The 17,297-nt window shown below is 33.1% G+C and overlaps 2 protein-coding genes and 1 long non-coding RNA gene across 12 annotated transcripts in view; 1 reads left to right on the top strand and 2 right to left on the bottom strand.

The window, feature by feature from the left end:
* The window catches only part of LOC111420849 (shavenoid), a 372,982-nt gene that overhangs the window by 176,740 nt on the left and 178,945 nt on the right, over nt 1-17,297 (bottom strand). For 4 of the 8 annotated variants that reach the window (XM_071198256.1, XM_071198258.1, XM_071198257.1 and 1 more), the window contains 4 exons: nt 17,057-17,234; nt 16,619-16,980; nt 15,822-16,067; nt 6,532-15,764 (listed from right to left, as the gene is read on the bottom strand). In XM_071198256.1, coding sequence (XP_071054357.1) covers nt 13,320-15,764; nt 15,822-16,067; nt 16,619-16,980; nt 17,057-17,234 — 3,231 coding nt within the window. In that variant the 3' untranslated portion in view covers nt 6,532-13,319. Of the gene's footprint in view, nt 1-6,531; nt 15,765-15,821; nt 16,068-16,618; nt 16,981-17,056; nt 17,235-17,297 lie in introns of those variants that run through there. The other 4 variants (XR_011641225.1, XM_071198259.1, XM_071198260.1 and 1 more) reach the window with 4 other exon arrangements.
* On the bottom strand, nt 1,052-5,329 carry LOC139430631 (uncharacterized). 3 transcript variants are annotated; one of them, XM_071197821.1, is made up of 3 exons: nt 1,722-5,329; nt 1,512-1,667; nt 1,052-1,462 (listed from the first exon to the last, which is right to left on the bottom strand). In XM_071197821.1, exon 1 carries the CDS (start codon nt 4,345-4,347, stop codon nt 3,202-3,204), a length of 1,146 nt encoding a protein of 381 aa, XP_071053922.1. In that variant the 5' UTR covers nt 4,348-5,329; the 3' UTR covers nt 1,052-1,462; nt 1,512-1,667; nt 1,722-3,201. The 3 variants fall into 3 exon arrangements, with proteins under 3 accessions (XP_071053922.1, XP_071053921.1, XP_071053923.1); XM_071197820.1 differs by having other exon boundaries at nt 1,052-1,667; XM_071197822.1 differs by having other exon boundaries at nt 1,052-1,656.
* Nucleotides 5,913-6,470, top strand: LOC139430630 (uncharacterized). The gene is made up of 3 exons (XR_011641023.1): nt 5,913-6,057; nt 6,142-6,264; nt 6,323-6,470. It is a non-coding gene; the product is annotated as an uncharacterized lncRNA (long non-coding RNA).

Here is a 17,297-nt window from a genome sequence, read left to right as displayed (position 1 = left end):
AATTGTTAAAAAAAACAATAAATTTTAATTAAGTTAAAGTAAAAATCTCTTTTTTTTACAATGAAACCTAAATAACGGTGATTTAACACCATATTTAAGAAGAAAAACAATTTTCAATTCATTAATTAAATTGCTTTTAAACCAAGATAAACGCCCAGCATAACTCAAAAGTTTCTAGTTTTAGTAACTTAAAAATACGGTTTTAATTTACTTGTATTTTCAGCATTTTCCATCCAAGTATGGTTTTGATCCTCCTTTTCAACTCTGTAGGTAATAATTAAAATATATAAGCGAGTAATGACAAAAAGAAGATCCAAGCAACAGATATGAAATTTCTAAGAACAATAAAAAACATGACAAGGTGACACAAAATTAGAAATAAAGAGGTCAGAGAAGAACTGGAAGTAAAGAACATTTTGGAGTATATAAAGAGTAAACAACTGAGTTGTTGGGTACTGAAATAAGAAGGGAGACAGATACAGATGAGGAGGGGAAGACTAAAGGAAATCAGGGAAGATACTTAGAAAACGGGGCAAATTATGAACAGAAGCCAAAGAACTGGCGATGGAGAAAGGCGAATGAAACAAACTCCTTAGTTTTTTGGAGACGCTAAATGTCTAAAATCCAACATCTTAACGCTTTTAAAACAAGAAAAAAATGTCATGTAAATATGTTGAGTACTTCTTCTTCTTCTTTCTGGCTAGTAATTGCTAGCTGATAGGCCATAGGCCTGTTTTTATACCCAATGTGGTGGTGGTTTCTGTGATCCTTTTAACGTGAAGGCCAGGTAGGTGGCTAACCTTACCTAATACTCACAATAAAAAGTTTAATCAAACTACACAAAGAGGACAAAAGTATTAGACCTATTATTGGCAATAATAATACCCCAACAAGTCGAGTTGCTGCAATCATCCAGACATTCCTTTATACAACCTTTAAAGATAAACTTCATTACAATATTAAAAACTCGCAGGATCTTATAAAAAGGACCAAAGATTTAATTATTTCCAAGAATACGAAACTTATATCATTCGATATCACAAATCTTTGCGTCAATATTCCTATTAAAGAGACTATTTTTATCATAAAGAATCACCTAATAGAAAAGCACACTGAATTGCAACTGAAATTCGAAAGCCTAGTAGCACTTTCTAACCTCCTAGACTTGATTTGTAGTCAAAATTCTTTCTTATTTAATAATAAACAATACTATCGAATGACGTACGGTCTTCCAATGAGATCTTCCATATCAGGCATTTTGGCAGACATCTATGTCAACTATTTTGAATCTCAAATTTTTACAAATAAATACAAACTAGTCAATGAAGACATAAAGTTTTATTATAGATATGTAGACTATATCTTAATCGCATACGAGAGCAATGATGCAAAATTTAATGCGCTTCGGAATTTGTTTGGTAACTTGTGTTCACTCAATTTCACAACTGAAAGAGAATCCAATCTGAAAATAAATTTCTTAAATCTAGAAATAAGAGAATTATACCACCAACAAACTAGAATTTAACATTTTTAAGCAGCCAATATGTACCGATTCGATCTTCATATAGCTGCACCCAACATAAACTTGCTTCATTCCGATTTTTATTTCATAGACTAATAAATTTTCCACTAAACACAGATGATTATATTTTAGACCTGAAAAAATCCTAAAGATTGGTTACAATAACGGTTTTAATCTACGTGATATGCAGAATGTTTACCTTAACATGTATAACAGCAAGATTAAGAATCATATATCCTCATTATAAGGGTCCTCAACACTTTATCACGTTGCCTTTTCATCCATCGTTAATGCATGTAAAGAGAAATTTACTATTATATTATATTATTAACTAAACTTTTACTTCAAATAAAAAACTAGGACATTTATTGTTAAACAATAACCATAGATTTAACAATTTACAACTTAGCTTAGGACTTTATAAAATTACATGTGAGAACTGTGATATATTTTATATTGGATAGACGGGACGGAACGTAAAAGTTAGAGCTAAAGAACACCTAACAAAGAATTCCTCAGCATTTTGTAGACATTTAAAAGCTGAGAACCATAACTGTAATCCTAACAACATACATTTAATGAGATTGATTTACAAATCCAGAGAACTGGACTTAATAGAATAATTCGAAATTTTAAAACATAAAAAACTGAAAGGTGATATGATTTTAAATTAGATATGATTTTTCATGAATTTTATAAATTTAAACTAAATAGACATATAATTGAAGACGTTAGAGCAACAACGGTACATGCCACACAACTAACTTTTTGAGAAAATCAACATTTTAATTTGTAATTAAATCGTGAAATAATAAGAAGTAAGATAAAAATTCTATAACATTTACTATTTGAAACTTGCTTATTTCTCTTCGATGAAAACTGAAGATTTTTTTTGAAAAACAGCGCTTTCAATGACAAAATTTAATTTATGTCAAAATAGTGTGGCTTAGACCCTTATTACACGAAAATGTATTCAAAAATGATAAGTCGAGAAGGTAGTCCAATAGCTATTACCTAAGACATCAAATTCATAATGGCAACACTAAAGAGTCTGAAATAAGTGAAAATTTGAAATAAAAATAACTAGATAAGAACAAAAACACATTTAATTCATGAAATAGTCACAACAAACAAAAAATAACACACAATAAACATTATTAAATTTTCTAATAAATTAAGATGAATTTTATTTTACTTTTCGTCGTCAATGTCGCTGAAGTTGTCTAAATGTTCTATGTCATCATCTATAGTCGGTGCACTATTTACACTATTATTTTCACCAACACCAATCTCCCTATAAAAATTTTGATAAATCGGAGATACTTTAGAAGTGCGAAAAGATTGGATAGTTTCTTTTGGTTTAATTGAATGGGAGCATCATATTTTTTTTTAAATCTTTTATTAACATATTTACAGATCTTCTTATACCTCTTTTACCTATATTTACTGTTTTATATTCTTCGTTCCAAATGTGTTTAAAGAACATTACATTTGGATTGTCTTGTACAAATTTAAAAGCACAGATTTTACTGAAATTCAGCTTATCCTTATTATCAGCCGCAGTTTTTTTTGTTATTTTCATCTGTAGGTCTTTAAAAGATAAAATGTCTTCTTGTTCAAGTATAATAACATTGAAAGGATTCTTCCTTTTTGCTTTTAAAACAGCTTGGTACCAGTCCTCAGGACAATATACTTGTTTTAAATGTGTGACCGACTACTAAAAATCTGTCCTCTATGCTCTTAAAAAAATTTTCTCGTATTAGTTGTTGCCATAAACAAACAATGGTCCAATTTTTATTTTGACCTGCGCAATTATCGCTATATACAATAAGCTTTGTATACTGATCATTGCAATTTTTCTTAAAATGTTTGTATAAAATGCTAGCAATTTCATCGCTGCCTCGCTTGGCTACATTTTCAGGCCACATGTACATATATCCTCTATCCTCTATACAGTCATGTATTCCTAAGTTGTAAGTCCACGCTTTTCTTAGATAAAAAGCAGGTCCAACCGTTAAATTTGGTACTGGTAGAGCCTGCTGTAAATCGAAACTTAAGACGAGGGTATCTCGTGTGTTTTTAGCTTTTTCTATTTCTTCTTTGAGACTTGTTTGTAGCTCTTCTGCCCTATAATGATGTAGTTCAAGTTCAGTCTTAAAGGTGTCTGCTAATTCGCCTTTACTCAAAGCGTGTTTTATTTGTATGTTGAGAAAGTCACATGTTTTGCAAGTGTCGGTTTTAGGGAGTTTGAATCCAATATTGACCTCATTACAAAACACGTTTCTGTAGTAACTTTCTTTTACGGCATGTAAACCTTTGTCTTCACACCATTCAAGGTAATAATCATGGTACAGAGCAGAAATGGATAAGTCTTGATCTATGTACACCTTATCAGGATTTTTTTGTCTACTGTAGTGACTGGTGTATTTAGGAATTGAATTGATGTGTGCCTTCACATTATCACGATCAGCATCACTAATCTTATTTGCCCTGTTCTGGTGTTTACCACGTTGGTCACTTTTTGGGGTAGTAGCTCCTTTGCTAATTTGTTCATACAAAAGCTGAATTCTTTTTTTTGATTTTTGTAAGCCATGTACTGCAAGAAATTCTTGCTTGCACACCTTGACATCAACGCCATTAACTTTTACAAAGTATTGTATAGTAACTTTGCGTGACGATACTTCTTTTTTTGTTTTCTTAGGGTATAACCTTTTTTTCGGTACAGATTTCATTTGCGAAAAAAGGTAAATTGTTTGTTGTAATCCGCTAAGTCCCAAAAAGTGTTGAAAATGTGCATCTCTTTTCCTTCTAAAGCATTTCGACATTTTCGGCGACAGTCGCACGAAGGTCCAAGTTCTCGTTCAGCTACTTGCTTTTGTCGTTTATTCACATATTTGTGACCCAAATTTCGTTTAATCTTTCTTTTATTTCTAACCTGCCTTGCAAAGTTTGCCTTGCGCTTTCTTGAAGGAATAGCTTTGGGTGGCGTGTGAAAAGAAATTCTTTTATTTAAAGAACGCGGACCTTCAAGATTAGTAAAACCATTTTCATAAAAATAGTACTAAGTAGTTTCAGATATTTTCGAAGGCATAAAGGGATAAGTCACAATATTATTACTAAATTATTATTCTTAAAATTTCTTAAAATTATTACTAATATATTATGTATCTATAGGGTGATTCTCTATCGATGCGACAAACTTCAGCAGATGATTCTCTGTCGAAAATTAAGGCCAGTTTTTATTATGAACCATAAGCGCCTTCTGCTCCTCGGAGGACCTACGGTCCCCCAAAGAAAATTTGGTTTTTATTTTTTCTCAGAAACCATAAGCATCTAAGAATGATTTTTTTGTACCAGTTCAGCTTCTAGTAGGCCGCGTTTTGACCCATTTTCTGCTTTTGATCTGGTCCTCAAGTTACCAAACGTAACTACAACCGCCGAAGTTAAGTGAAGGTGGTAGTCAAGTTTGGTAACTTGAGGGCAAGATTAAAAGCTAAAAATGGCTCAAAACGTGGCCTATTAGGAGCTGAACTTCTACCCCAAATTTCATTCCTAAGGTACTTATGGTTTCCGAGCAAGAAATTAAAACCAAATTAGAGGGGCGTAGCTCCTCAGGGGTGCCGAAGGCGCATATGGTTCATAATAGAAACTGACATTAATTTTCGCCAGAGAATCATCTGCCGAAGTTTGTCGCATCGGTAGAGAATCACCCTGTATAATTTTTAAAGCATTTTGAACCAAAGAATAGGAAAATGTAACATTTTTGCATTATGAAAATATAACATCGTAATTTAAATATAAAAAAAAAATAAAATAAAATAAGTCATTAATTTAACTGAAGAAGGGAATAAGCCACATATTTTAAAACTTACCTGTCTATATTCGTCTGAAGAAGTTTCATTTGCACTATCGTCAGACCCAAGGTCTAAGTCACTATCACTTTCTGAGTTTTCGTTGTGAAACGTTTTTTTTTGAGTCGGAAAACTGTTTGACACCGCCATAATTTAATTTAATAACGCTAAATACGGCTTGTACCCTTTTTACATTAAAAAAACTGTATTTTAAGTTTAATGTAAAAACGATTTTCTCTATTTACGAACCTGTCAACGTTTTTTTATCGGAAGTTTTTGTTTTTTAAGTAAAAGTCATAGCCTACTGATATAAAAAAATTAAATAACTCACTTTTTTTAAAAATCTGGCTCGTACCGTTGTTGCCGTAAGGTCTTCAATTGTTCAAAATTCAATTTCATTTATACACATTGATCACAGAAACAACTTTTCCATAAAAATGTGACATGCGCAACATTTTGGATTTTATTTTACTTTTATCTTTATAATAACCTGTATTCCAAAATTCTACAGTATTGAATTAAATCTTTGTAAGGTAGACCATATATATTTTTACACACTAATAAGTTAAAATCGCTTTTGGTTCGACTTTTTAAGGAAAAAATTTTTGAAATCGTGAAAGTGGTTTGGTTCGTTGAATTTAATTATTGAATTACTATATTTGTTAAACTTGTTTTTATCAACACGTAAGTTCACGCCATATTGCCTTAATAAAAATTTATTTTTTATTTATTTAAATTTAATTTAATAAAAATTTACTTGGTTTGCAGTTAAAAGCAGTTTAGTCCTAGAAGGATATCTTGGTTTTTAATTTGTTTTTGTGCTGGAGATGTGTTGTTTTTCGGGATCCCGTATTTATTTGTTTACATGTACTTCTAAGTAAACTGTTGACGGTAATTATTTAAGATAATATTTATTGTGATACTTAATCTATCACAAGTTTCATTTTAGTCGTGCCTGAAGACGAGATATATGTCTCGAAACATATGTATCTATCACATTTAATAAATAATTTCACCGCTATCTTTTTTGAAAAATTTTTCAATTTTCGAGCGAATGAAGATGGATTTTGAGTTAACTTCATTACCTGTAGATGTTGAGCGCTATAGAATAAAAATATGAAGTATGAATGTATTTGAATATTAAATAAAGTATTTTTTAACAAATAATAGTTTATTTTTTCCCATAATTGCTTACAAAATAAATTACAACAAAAACTAGATATTTACAAAAATAATAATAAGAAAAACGATTTTTTATAATACTCTGAACACCATTTAAACATAAAAAAGAAATAAAAAAATAAACGTAACAAGTTGAGGAATAATATTTTAAGAAATAAAAATTGAGATAATAATAAAAAGATAATATAAAATATGAGTTTTTATAATGTGTGCTTAAAATTAATTGAGTTTTGAAATTAAATTGGTAATAATATTTTTTAGGGCTAACCACGAAATATTAATATATTTCGCGTTTTCCCCGAATTTCCTTCACCGCAACCCAAATTCAAGTACCTCCCCATATTTTTTTTTTATTTTTGCAAACACCTCACCCTTTAAGTCCGTTTATGATTTGTTTATACAATTGCAGGTACGTACAAGCATGCGACTACATTTATTTATTTAAAAAAAATATATCGAATAAAATGAAATGTGCTACAAAATTTTCCTATGTTTTTCATTAACATTTTTGTTTATTATTATTATTTAATATTGAGCATTTGATTTCTTAATTTTAATTTAAAACTAAATCGGTATCTAAAATAGGTATATAAAAAAATATTGCACTGTACATGATTAAATTAGGTTATATATATTATTAATTTTATAATTTAATCATTAAATTAAAGTAGCAAAAAAAATCGAGCGTAATTTTTTAAGATGATAATATTGCGTATAAAAAGGAAGTGTTAAAAAATATTGCACAAGAGATATTGCACATCGATGCAGTTTATTTGGCAAGATAGCCGTTTTGCTTATCAATGTTTCATAGAAATACGATGATAATACGTTATCGGCAAGATCGTTCGTCTCGAGTTTTTATTTGGTCATAAAAACTAAAGCAAAGCTACAGTTTAATTAAAAGTTATTTAAAAATTATAAGGAAACAACTATAAATTCTAATATTGCGTACAAACCGAAACTTTATCGATTTGTAGTATTGCACATCCGGCCCTTAAATTATATCACAAAATAGTGGACAAATTTATTTTATTAAACAAAAAAATCTTAATAGAATTATTTACAAAAGGAAGAAGTAGTCTTTTTTATTTTTATTTTAATTAAGTTGAAACAAATATAATTTTAAAAATAATTTTAAGAATCAAAAAATAAGGATAAATTATTAATCCATATTTTCAAACTATTAAAAAAATTGATCAGTGACTAGATGTATATTTACACATCAACAATATATTCTTTTTCTGAAATCGGATTAAAGAATTAACATTTAAAAATCATACTAGCGCCATGTTTTGTTGACTAGCTTTAAATGATCATACAGTTAATTTTTTTTCTATACTTGCCAAAATCACATTTTTGGGGGTTTTATTTCTAGTAACAATTCATAGGTCAATTCAAAAGTGTCAAAAACTGATTTATTAAGTAGTTGACCTGTTTAATGGAACATATCTTGATCGCCATCTCATTAGCCAAAGTTAGCTAAATTTAAAAAGCATGGGCATCTACGAGATTTTTTGAAGTCTGGTCGACCAAATCTTTCAGGGGAGGTTCATCAAAACGTGGTTTTGGCTAGGCAAGAAAACTCTTATGATACTGTAATGAGTATTGGGTCGAATTTGCACGTTAGTAAATTAACGGTTCACAAAATTTGAAAAATATCTTCATTCACGAGCAATGGTAGTTTCTGCTACAACAATTTTGTAACGATGACGAAGACTTTGTCAAAAACATAATTTTTCCCAAAGAAGGAATATTTACATTGAATGGACAAGACAAAATTGTCGGTATTGGCTCTAGTTCTCGGTCTAGTGTTAGTTCTAGTTTTAGCAGTATTAGTCTTTTAAGACGGCTAAAGCCGAATGTTGCTGGTTCTAGGTCTGGTGTTAGTTCTAATGACATAAAACTAGAACTAACACTAGACCTAGAATTAGAAACATTCGGGTTTAGTCCTTCGTCTCTCAAGACGGCTAAACCCGAATGTTGCTGGTTCTAGTTCTGGTGTTTGTTCTGATGATATAAAACTAGAACTAATACTAGCCGTAGAACTAAAAGCATTCGGGTTTAGCCCTTCGTTTCCCAAGACGGCTGAACCCTAATGTTGCTGGTTCTAGGTCTGGTGTTATTTCTAAAGATATAAAACTAGAACTAACACTAGACCTAGAACTAGAAATTTGAACTAGTACTGAAGCTTGCGTCTTCAGATAAACCAGAATATTTCTAGTTCTAGTTCTTGTTAGTTCTAGTTTTAATTGTTATTCAGCGCTAGATCGTTGTTAATCCTTATTGAACTAAAACTAGACCATGAACTAGAAACATTCGGGTTTAGCCGTTAGTCTATTAAGACGGCTAAAGCCGAATGTTGCTGGTTCTAGGTCTGCTGTTAGTTCTAATGACATAAAACTAGAACTAACACTAGACCTAGAACTAGAAACATTCGGGTTTAGCCCTTCGTCTCTCAAGACGGCTAAACCCGAATGTTGCTGGTTCTAGTTCTGGTGTTTGTTCTGATGATATAAAACTAAAACTAAAAGCATTCGGGTTTAGCCCTTCGTTTCCCAAGACGGCTGAACCCTAATGTTGCTGGTTCTAGGTCTGGTGTTATTTCTAAAGATATAAAACTAGAACTAACACTAGACCTAGAACTAGAAATTTGAACTAGAACTGAACCTTGCGTCTTCAGATAAACCCGAATGTTTCTAGTTCTAGTTCTTGTTAGTTCTAGTTTTAATTGTTATTCAGCGCTAGATTGTTGTTAATCCTTATTGAACGAAAACTAGACCATGAACTAGAAACATTCGGCTTTAGCCGTTAGTCTTTTAAGACGGCTAAAGCCGAATGTTTCAAGTTCTAGTTCTTGTTAGTTCTAGTTTTAATTATTATTCAGCGCTAGATTGTTGTTAATCCTTATTGAACGAAAACTAGACCATGAACTAGAAACATTCGGCTTTAGCCGTTAGTCTTTTAAGACGGCTAAAGCCGAATGTTTCTAGTTCTAGTTCTTGTTAGTTCTAGTTTTAATTATTATTCAGCGCTAGATTGTTGTTAATCCTTATTGAACTAAAACTAGACCATGAACTAGAAACATTCGGGTTTAGCCGTTAGTCTTTTAAGACGGCTAAAGCCGAATGTTGCTGGTTCTAGGTCTGGTGTTATTTCTAAAGATATAAAACTAGAACTAACACTAGACCTAGAACTAGAACTGAAGCTTGCGTTTTCAGATAAACCCGAATGTTTCTAGTTCTAGTTCTTGTTAGTTCTAGTTTTAATTGTTATTCAGCGCTTGATTGTTGTTAATCCTTATTGAACTAAAACTAGACCATGAAATAGAAACATTCGGGTTCAGCCGTTAGTCTTCTAAGACGGCTAAAGCCGAATGTTGCTGGTTCTAGGTCTGGTGTTAGTTCTAAAGATATAAAACTAGAACTAACACTAGACCTAGAACTAGAAACATTCGGGTTTAGCCCTTCGTCTCTCAAGACGGCTAAATCCGAATGTTGCTCGTTCTAGTTCTGGTGTTTGTTCTGATGATATAAAACTAGAACTAATACTAGCCCTAGAACTAAAAGCATTCGGGTTTAGCCTTTCGTTTCCCAAGACGGCTGAACCCTAATGTTGCTGGTTCTAGGTCTGGTGTTATTTCTAAAGATATAAAACTAGACCTAACACTAGACCTAGAACTAGCAATTTGAACTAGAACTGAAGCTTGCGTCTTCAGATAAACCCGAATGTTTCTAGTTCTAGTTCTTGTTAGTTCTAGTTTTAATTATTATTCAGCGCTAGATTGTTGTTAATTCTTATTGAACTAAAACTAGACCATGAACTAGAAACATTCGGGTTTAGCCGTTAGTGTTTTAAGACGGCTAAAGCCGAATATTGCTGGTTCTAGATCTGGTGTAAGTTCTAACGATATAAAACTAGAACTAACACTAGACCTAGAACTATAAACATTCGGGTTTAGCCCTTCGTCTCTCAAGACGGCTAAACCCGAATGTTGCTCGTTCTAGTTCTGGTGTTTGTTCTGATGATATAAAACTAGAACTAATACTAGCCCTAGAACTAAAAGCATTCGGGTTTAGCCCTTCGTTTCCCAAGACGGCTGAACCCTAATGTTGCTGGTTCTAGGTCTGGTGTTATTTCTAAAGATATAAAACTAGAACTAACACTAGACCTAGAACTAGAAACATTCGGGTTTAGCCCTTCGTCTCTCAAGACGGCTAAACCCGAATGTTGCTCGTTCTAGTTCTGGTGTTTGTTCTGATGATATAAAACTAGAACTAATACTAGCCCTAGAACTAAAAGCATTCGGGTTTAGCCCTTCGTTTCCCAAGACGGCTGAACCCTAATGTTGCTGGTTCTAGGTCTGGTGTTAGTTCTAAAGATATAAAACTAGAACTAACACTAGACCTAGAACTAGAAACATTCGGGTTTAGCCCTTCGTCTCTCAAGACGGCTAAATCCGAATGTTGCTCGTTCTAGTTCTGGTGTTTGTTCTGATGATATAAAACTAGAACTAATACTAGCCCTAGAACTAAAAGCATTCGGGTTTAGCCTTTCGTTTCCCAAGACGGCTGAACCCTAATGTTGCTGGTTCTAGGTCTGGTGTTATTTCTAAAGATATAAAACTAGACCTAACACTAGACCTAGAACTAGCAATTTGAACTAGAACTGAAGCTTGCGTCTTCAGATAAACCCGAATGTTTCTAGTTCTAGTTCTTGTTAGTTCTAGTTTTAATTATTATTCAGCGCTAGATTGTTGTTAATTCTTATTGAACTAAAACTAGACCATGAACTAGAAACATTCGGGTTTAGCCGTTAGTGTTTTAAGACGGCTAAAGCCGAATATTGCTGGTTCTAGATCTGGTGTAAGTTCTAACGATATAAAACTAGAACTAACACTAGACCTAGAACTATAAACATTCGGGTTTAGCCCTTCGTCTCTCAAGACGGCTAAACCCGAATGTTGCTCGTTCTAGTTCTGGTGTTTGTTCTGATGATATAAAACTAGAACTAATACTAGCCCTAGAACTAAAAGCATTCGGGTTTAGCCCTTCGTTTCCCAAGACGGCTGAACCCTAATGTTGCTGGTTCTAGGTCTGGTGTTATTTCTAAAGATATAAAACTAGAACTAACACTAGACCTAGAACTAGAAATTTGAACTAGAACTGAAGCTTGCGTCTTCAGATAAACCCGAATGTTTCTAGTTCTAGTTCTTGTTAGTTCTAGTTTTAATTGTTATTCAGCGCTAGATCGTTGTTAATCCTTATTGAACTAAAACTAGACCATGAACTAGAAACATTCGGGTTTAGCCGTTAGTCTATTAAGACGGCTAAAGCCGAATGTTGCTGGTTCTAGGTCTGGTGTTATTTCTAAAGATATAAAACTGGAACTAACACTAGACCTAGAACTAGAAACATTCGGGTTTAGCCCTTCGTCTCTCAAGACGGCTAAACCCGAATGTTGCTGCTTCTAGTTCTGGTGTTTGTTCTGATGATATAAAACTAGAACTAATACTAGCCCTAGAACTAAAAGAATTCGGGTTTAGCCCTTCGTTTCTCAAGACGGCTGAACCCTAATGTTGCTGGTTCTAGGTCTGGTGTTATTTCTAAAGATATAAAACTAGAACTAACACTAGACCTAGAACTAGAAATTTGAACTAGAACTGAACCTTGCGTCTTCAGATAAACCCGAATGTTTCTAGTTCTAGTTCTTGTTAGTTCTAGTTTTAATTGTTATTCAGCGCTAGATTGTTGTTAATTCTTATTGAACTAAAACTAGACCATGAACTAGAAACATTCGGGTTTAGCCGTTAGTCTTTTAAGACGGCTAAAGCCGAATGTTGCTGCTTCTAGGTTTGCTGTTAGTTCTAATGACATAAAACTAGAACTAACACTAGATCTAGAACTAGAAATTTGAACTAGAACTGAACCTTGCGTCTTCAGATAAACCCGAATGTTTCTAGTTCTAGTTCTTGTTAGTTCTAGTTTTAATTGTTATTCAGCGCTGGATTGTTGTTAATGCTTATTGAACTAAAACTAGACCATGAACTAGAAACATTCGGGTTTAGCCGTTAGTCTTTTAAGACGGCTAAAGCCGAATGTTGCTAGTTCTAGGTCTGGTGTTAGTTCTAATGATATAAAACTAGAACTAACACTAGATCTAGAACTAGAAACATTCGGGTTTAGCCCTTCGTCTCTCAAGACGGCTAAACCCGAATGTTGCTGGTTCTAGTTCTGGTGTTTGTTCTGATGATGTAAAACTAGAACTAATACTAGCCCTAGAACTAAAAGCATTCGGGTTTAGCCCTTCGTTTCCCAAGATGGCTGAACCCTAATGTTGCTGGTTCTAGGTCTGGTGTTATTTCTAAAGATATAAAACTAGAACTAACACTAGACCTAGAACTAGAATCATTCGGGTTAAGCCATACTGAGAGACGTGCGGCTAAAACCGATCTCAAATTTTCCTAGTGTAATTTTTGCTTAAAACTGACTAATAGCAACCCGTCTTTTTGGCGCTTCAATAATTCTCCGAATTAAAAAATAAAGTATAGTAAAGCATTTACAGTTAGGCAAAACCTTTAAGCTATTGATATACAAATTTCTGTAACAAAGCTTTATTTTAAAACATTTTTTATCCCATTTTAAACTATTAATATTCAGTTAATCAACGATTTCAGAAAAAGATCGAAACCCTTTTTAATACTCACACTCTCTCCTATATTGGCAGTACGAGCAAGTAAATCTTAGCACTCAAAAAAGAAAATTAATTCATCCTCTTCTTCCATTTACAACCGTTTTAAAACTCATATTTTCCGAGTCGGTACTTGCAGCATCATCAATCATTAAATTCGTAAACGAATTCATTTTAACGTCGGTATCAACTCCGCTATCTAAAGATCCGGTAAAACAAGCCGGTTTACGAAAGCTATCAAAGAAAACTGAATGCGTCTCGATACTTTCGGCGCCGGATTCACTTTGGCCATCGCCGAAACTTTCGTCGGTTTCACTTCCTGCTCCTGCGCTACCTTCACTTTCCGATTGAAGCAATTTCTGTTTTTTTTGTTCATCGGAATCGTTACTTAAATAACCGGAATCTTCGGGTTTTTGAAAATATTTACGTAAAGAATTTTTAAATTTCCATGTTGGACTTGGAATATTAAAAACGTCTAAATTTGGAACGTTTGTGAAAGTTTGAGCTTGTAGTATAAATTGGTTATTTAACCCGTTTTTTAAAAAAATATTATCATTTTGCATCAAATTCTCAAGAATACTGTTATCTTTAATGTTATTAGTGTTATTTTTTTCTTTGTGTTCCTCTTCAATATTTATTTTATTACCAATATTTTCGTTTTGTTTAATCGGCGTTACATAATTAGGTTCGATTTCTTTTCGTTTCAAAACCGTTTTTGGAGGAAGAGGTGGTTTTACGCTATTATTTCTTATCACTTTTCTCGGTGGTTTTGGATGCTCATAAATAGGGGATGAATAATCGTTATTAATCGGTGGTATCACATCCGGTGGGACATCATTAACAATTTCAATATCTTTTTTTCTTTGTCTTTTTGAGTGTCGCTCTTCTAAGGTTAAAATTCTTCCTTCAAAATCATCCCCAATTAAGTCTTTCCAATTATTGATATCGTTTTCGTCGGGATTTTTTTTGGTTTTCGCTTCATAAATTTCCCTTAAACTCCCAAAAGATCGATTAAAATTAGTCATTATTATCCCTTCGTTTATATCAATTGAGATTAAGCTATCGTTTTTGAAACTTCCCTTTGATTTTAATTGAAATTGTTTAGGTCTTTCTAAGGAGTCGATATAGTCATCGTTGTCTATTTTAATTTCTTTTTGTAATGAAGATAATTTATTTGATTTTCTATCTAAAGTATCAGCTTCAAATTCGTCGGAATCTTCTACTCTTATGTAATTGTCGGCGCAATCTTCAACCTCGATTAAAAGATGTCCTGGTTTGTTATTTTCGTATCTAACTTTAGGGGGTTTACTTTCTAATGTTGAGCAATTTGAACTTATTGATGATTCCGCGCTTCCATAATTATAACCGTTATTGACATAAACCTCACTTACTAGATTACCTCTTTGTAATAATTCGGGGAGGTTGTAAATGTCACCTTTTTTGAGCACAATCAATTCGTAATCATTTTCTTCTTCGTTTTTAATCAGATTCATGTTTAATTTAGAGATAGTCATTGCGCCTGTTTTTGTGTTAATGATTGCATTTTGCATTGTCATTTCTTCGTCCATCGGTAAAGCTGCACTTAAACTCGGACTTGGGTGAGACGAAGAAACGTCGCCGTATTCGGTGGGCGTGCTAAATCCTTTGTTTCTTGATGACCTCTCCAAACTATCAGTTTCGTAATCGATCGGATTTTTAGAAATATCTGAATTCGTTTCTAAACTTTTTGTTAAAAATTCGTTTATGACAGCGTTCATTTTCTTTTTTGTTATCGTTGGAATTCTCGTTTCTTCTTCGACTGTTAAAGCTTCGTGTATCATATCGGGGGGTGGTAAATTATCTTTCTTTTCAACATTTTTTATTGTATCGTATTGATTTTCTTGCGCGTAAATGGGTAAAGGTGGTGGAGGTGCTTTTGGTTTTATGATAGGTTTTCGCATTATTTTGATTTTTCCGGAATTGCTTGAATTTTGTGATGATGTCGTCGATTTCGGGGATTTTCTTTCGGAGCAGGGAGATTTAACGGAATTATTTATTGAAATTGGGGTTGGTAGCGATCTTGTTGGTGATCTAATTCGCTTCGGAGAGGAAATAATCGGCAAGGATTGCACTGATTTTGAGATATCTTCATTGTTATCGATTTTTAATGTAGGGATATCCTCCAACCACTTCCTGATACTATTTTGTTTACTTTCCGATGATCCCGAACAACTTTCACAAGCAACAATTGAAGGGTATTCTGGTAATTTGCCGCATAAAGAGCGAAAATCTCTCGGTTGACAATCTGGGCATCCGGCGCACGTTTTTCTTCGGCTATTTTCTCTTTTTAAGCTGATTAAACTGCCTCTTCGGCTGTTTAAGCTGTGAGGGTATTCATTTGATGTTTCTATTGAGTAAAAATTATCTTCCTCCGGGATTCCCAGCAAATTCGGCGTAAATCTCTTTGCGGACATTTTTTGTTTTGCAATTGTAATAACTTCTCTGATTTTTGTTAAAAATTCTATTGCAGCCGGTGGAGGGGTCTAAAAATTATACAAGCGCGTTTATTTATCTTCCAAAATATTAACACAAAATATTACCTGAAGTAAATGAGGATCAAAATAAGCTGGATTAAAATACAACTTTTTTCTTGTCGTTCCAATAGCTTTAACATTATCCGGCCGATCTTCACGAGCTTCTAAAGTTTCAACAATAGAAACATTTTCTTCTGGCAGTCTTTCAATTGAAGAAGAATCTTGATGATAAGATTCCAAAGTATGAAGGGAAGAGTACGGATTTAAGACTTCGTGTCGGTATGAATGAACTAAAGCAGATGTAATCTGTAACTAACAAAAATGTTTGATACTCAATTAAAATGTACCCCTAGGAGGGAAATCAAATACCTCCCGCGATATGGCATTGAAAGAAGAATAAGAAGATAAGTATAGGGTATTAAGAAGCTGACAATGGATGTGTAAATAAACGAGTTCTTTTTAAGTAATTAACTTAAGGTTGGGTAGAAAAATGCAGCTATTACGCGTTCATTTAGCGCCTTATAATAAAAACGACGACGATACTGTTAAAATGATTTTAAATCTCCCATTAATTTTGATTTATAACCGTAATAGGACGTGAATCGGACCGCCTTTAGATGAACGCGACCGATTAAAGCACCTTTCTCTTCTTTACCATTCGACAATCGCGTCTCGTAAATACTTTTTTCTTTCAATTTTTACAAATTTCGTTCCGCCCGATAATATATTACCGTGAGCACAGAGACTCGTAACCTTTAATTAGGATCGCTGAAACGGGAGAAAAACGAATGTTACCGGGAGTTAAATTTCCGTTACGTAACAAGGGTCATATGAAAGTAAAGGGTTAATTCTTTTATACTTACATTTTTCTTTCTGTCTTCGTGGTTCTGTAAAATATCCGGCGTTACTTCAGTATCTGATTCCGTAGTATCGCTGTATGTTGTTTCAGGCGCCACAAAGTGTCTTCCTAAACCTAACAAAGGATTATTTTTAACAATTCCTTCCTCTACGTTTGTTATCGTTGAATTTTCTCGAACATCCAATTTTTTTTCGGCATCCTTCCTTCGCTTTCTTATATGGAGATATAAAAAAACCGATGCCACATAAATTAATCCAAGAAGAACCGAACATACACCTATCGCTACTATTTCTGAGACGCTCAAACCCGTTCCATCTGAATTCTCTGATGATTGAATGTTTGGTGAAAATACAACTTCACTAATATCTAATATCAAAAATAAATGGATTAAACACCACTTATTAAGTTATTAAATTAAGAAAGAATTTTGTTGTTAACTTACTACTCGTGTATTTTAAAGGTTTTCCAGCCACTCTAAATGAGACACATCTAGCAAAAACTTCTCCTTCTATATTACCATTATTATCTTGATTCTTTAAGGAATTTAATTCTCTGCACATCAAATACACCAGAACTAAACGGCCACCGATTCTATTTCTAAGAACTGGTTCACCTTCCCACTGAAACAACGCAAAAATTAATTTTATAATCTAGACAAATTGAATGCGTAACTTTCGATGTCG

The sequence above is a fragment of the Onthophagus taurus genome, chromosome 7 (genome assembly GCF_036711975.1).
Source record: "Onthophagus taurus isolate NC chromosome 7, IU_Otau_3.0, whole genome shotgun sequence".
In the NCBI taxonomy this organism is placed as follows: Eukaryota; Metazoa; Arthropoda; class Insecta; order Coleoptera; family Scarabaeidae; genus Onthophagus; species Onthophagus taurus.
The sequence above is the reverse complement of the archived record's forward strand: the minus strand, read 5'-3'. Positions and strand labels throughout refer to the sequence as shown.

Coding starts and splice junctions, on each gene's coding strand:
- LOC139430631 (XM_071197820.1), bottom strand. CDS start 4,347: ATGTCGAAATGCTTTAGAAGGAAAAGAGATGCACATTTTCAACACTTT.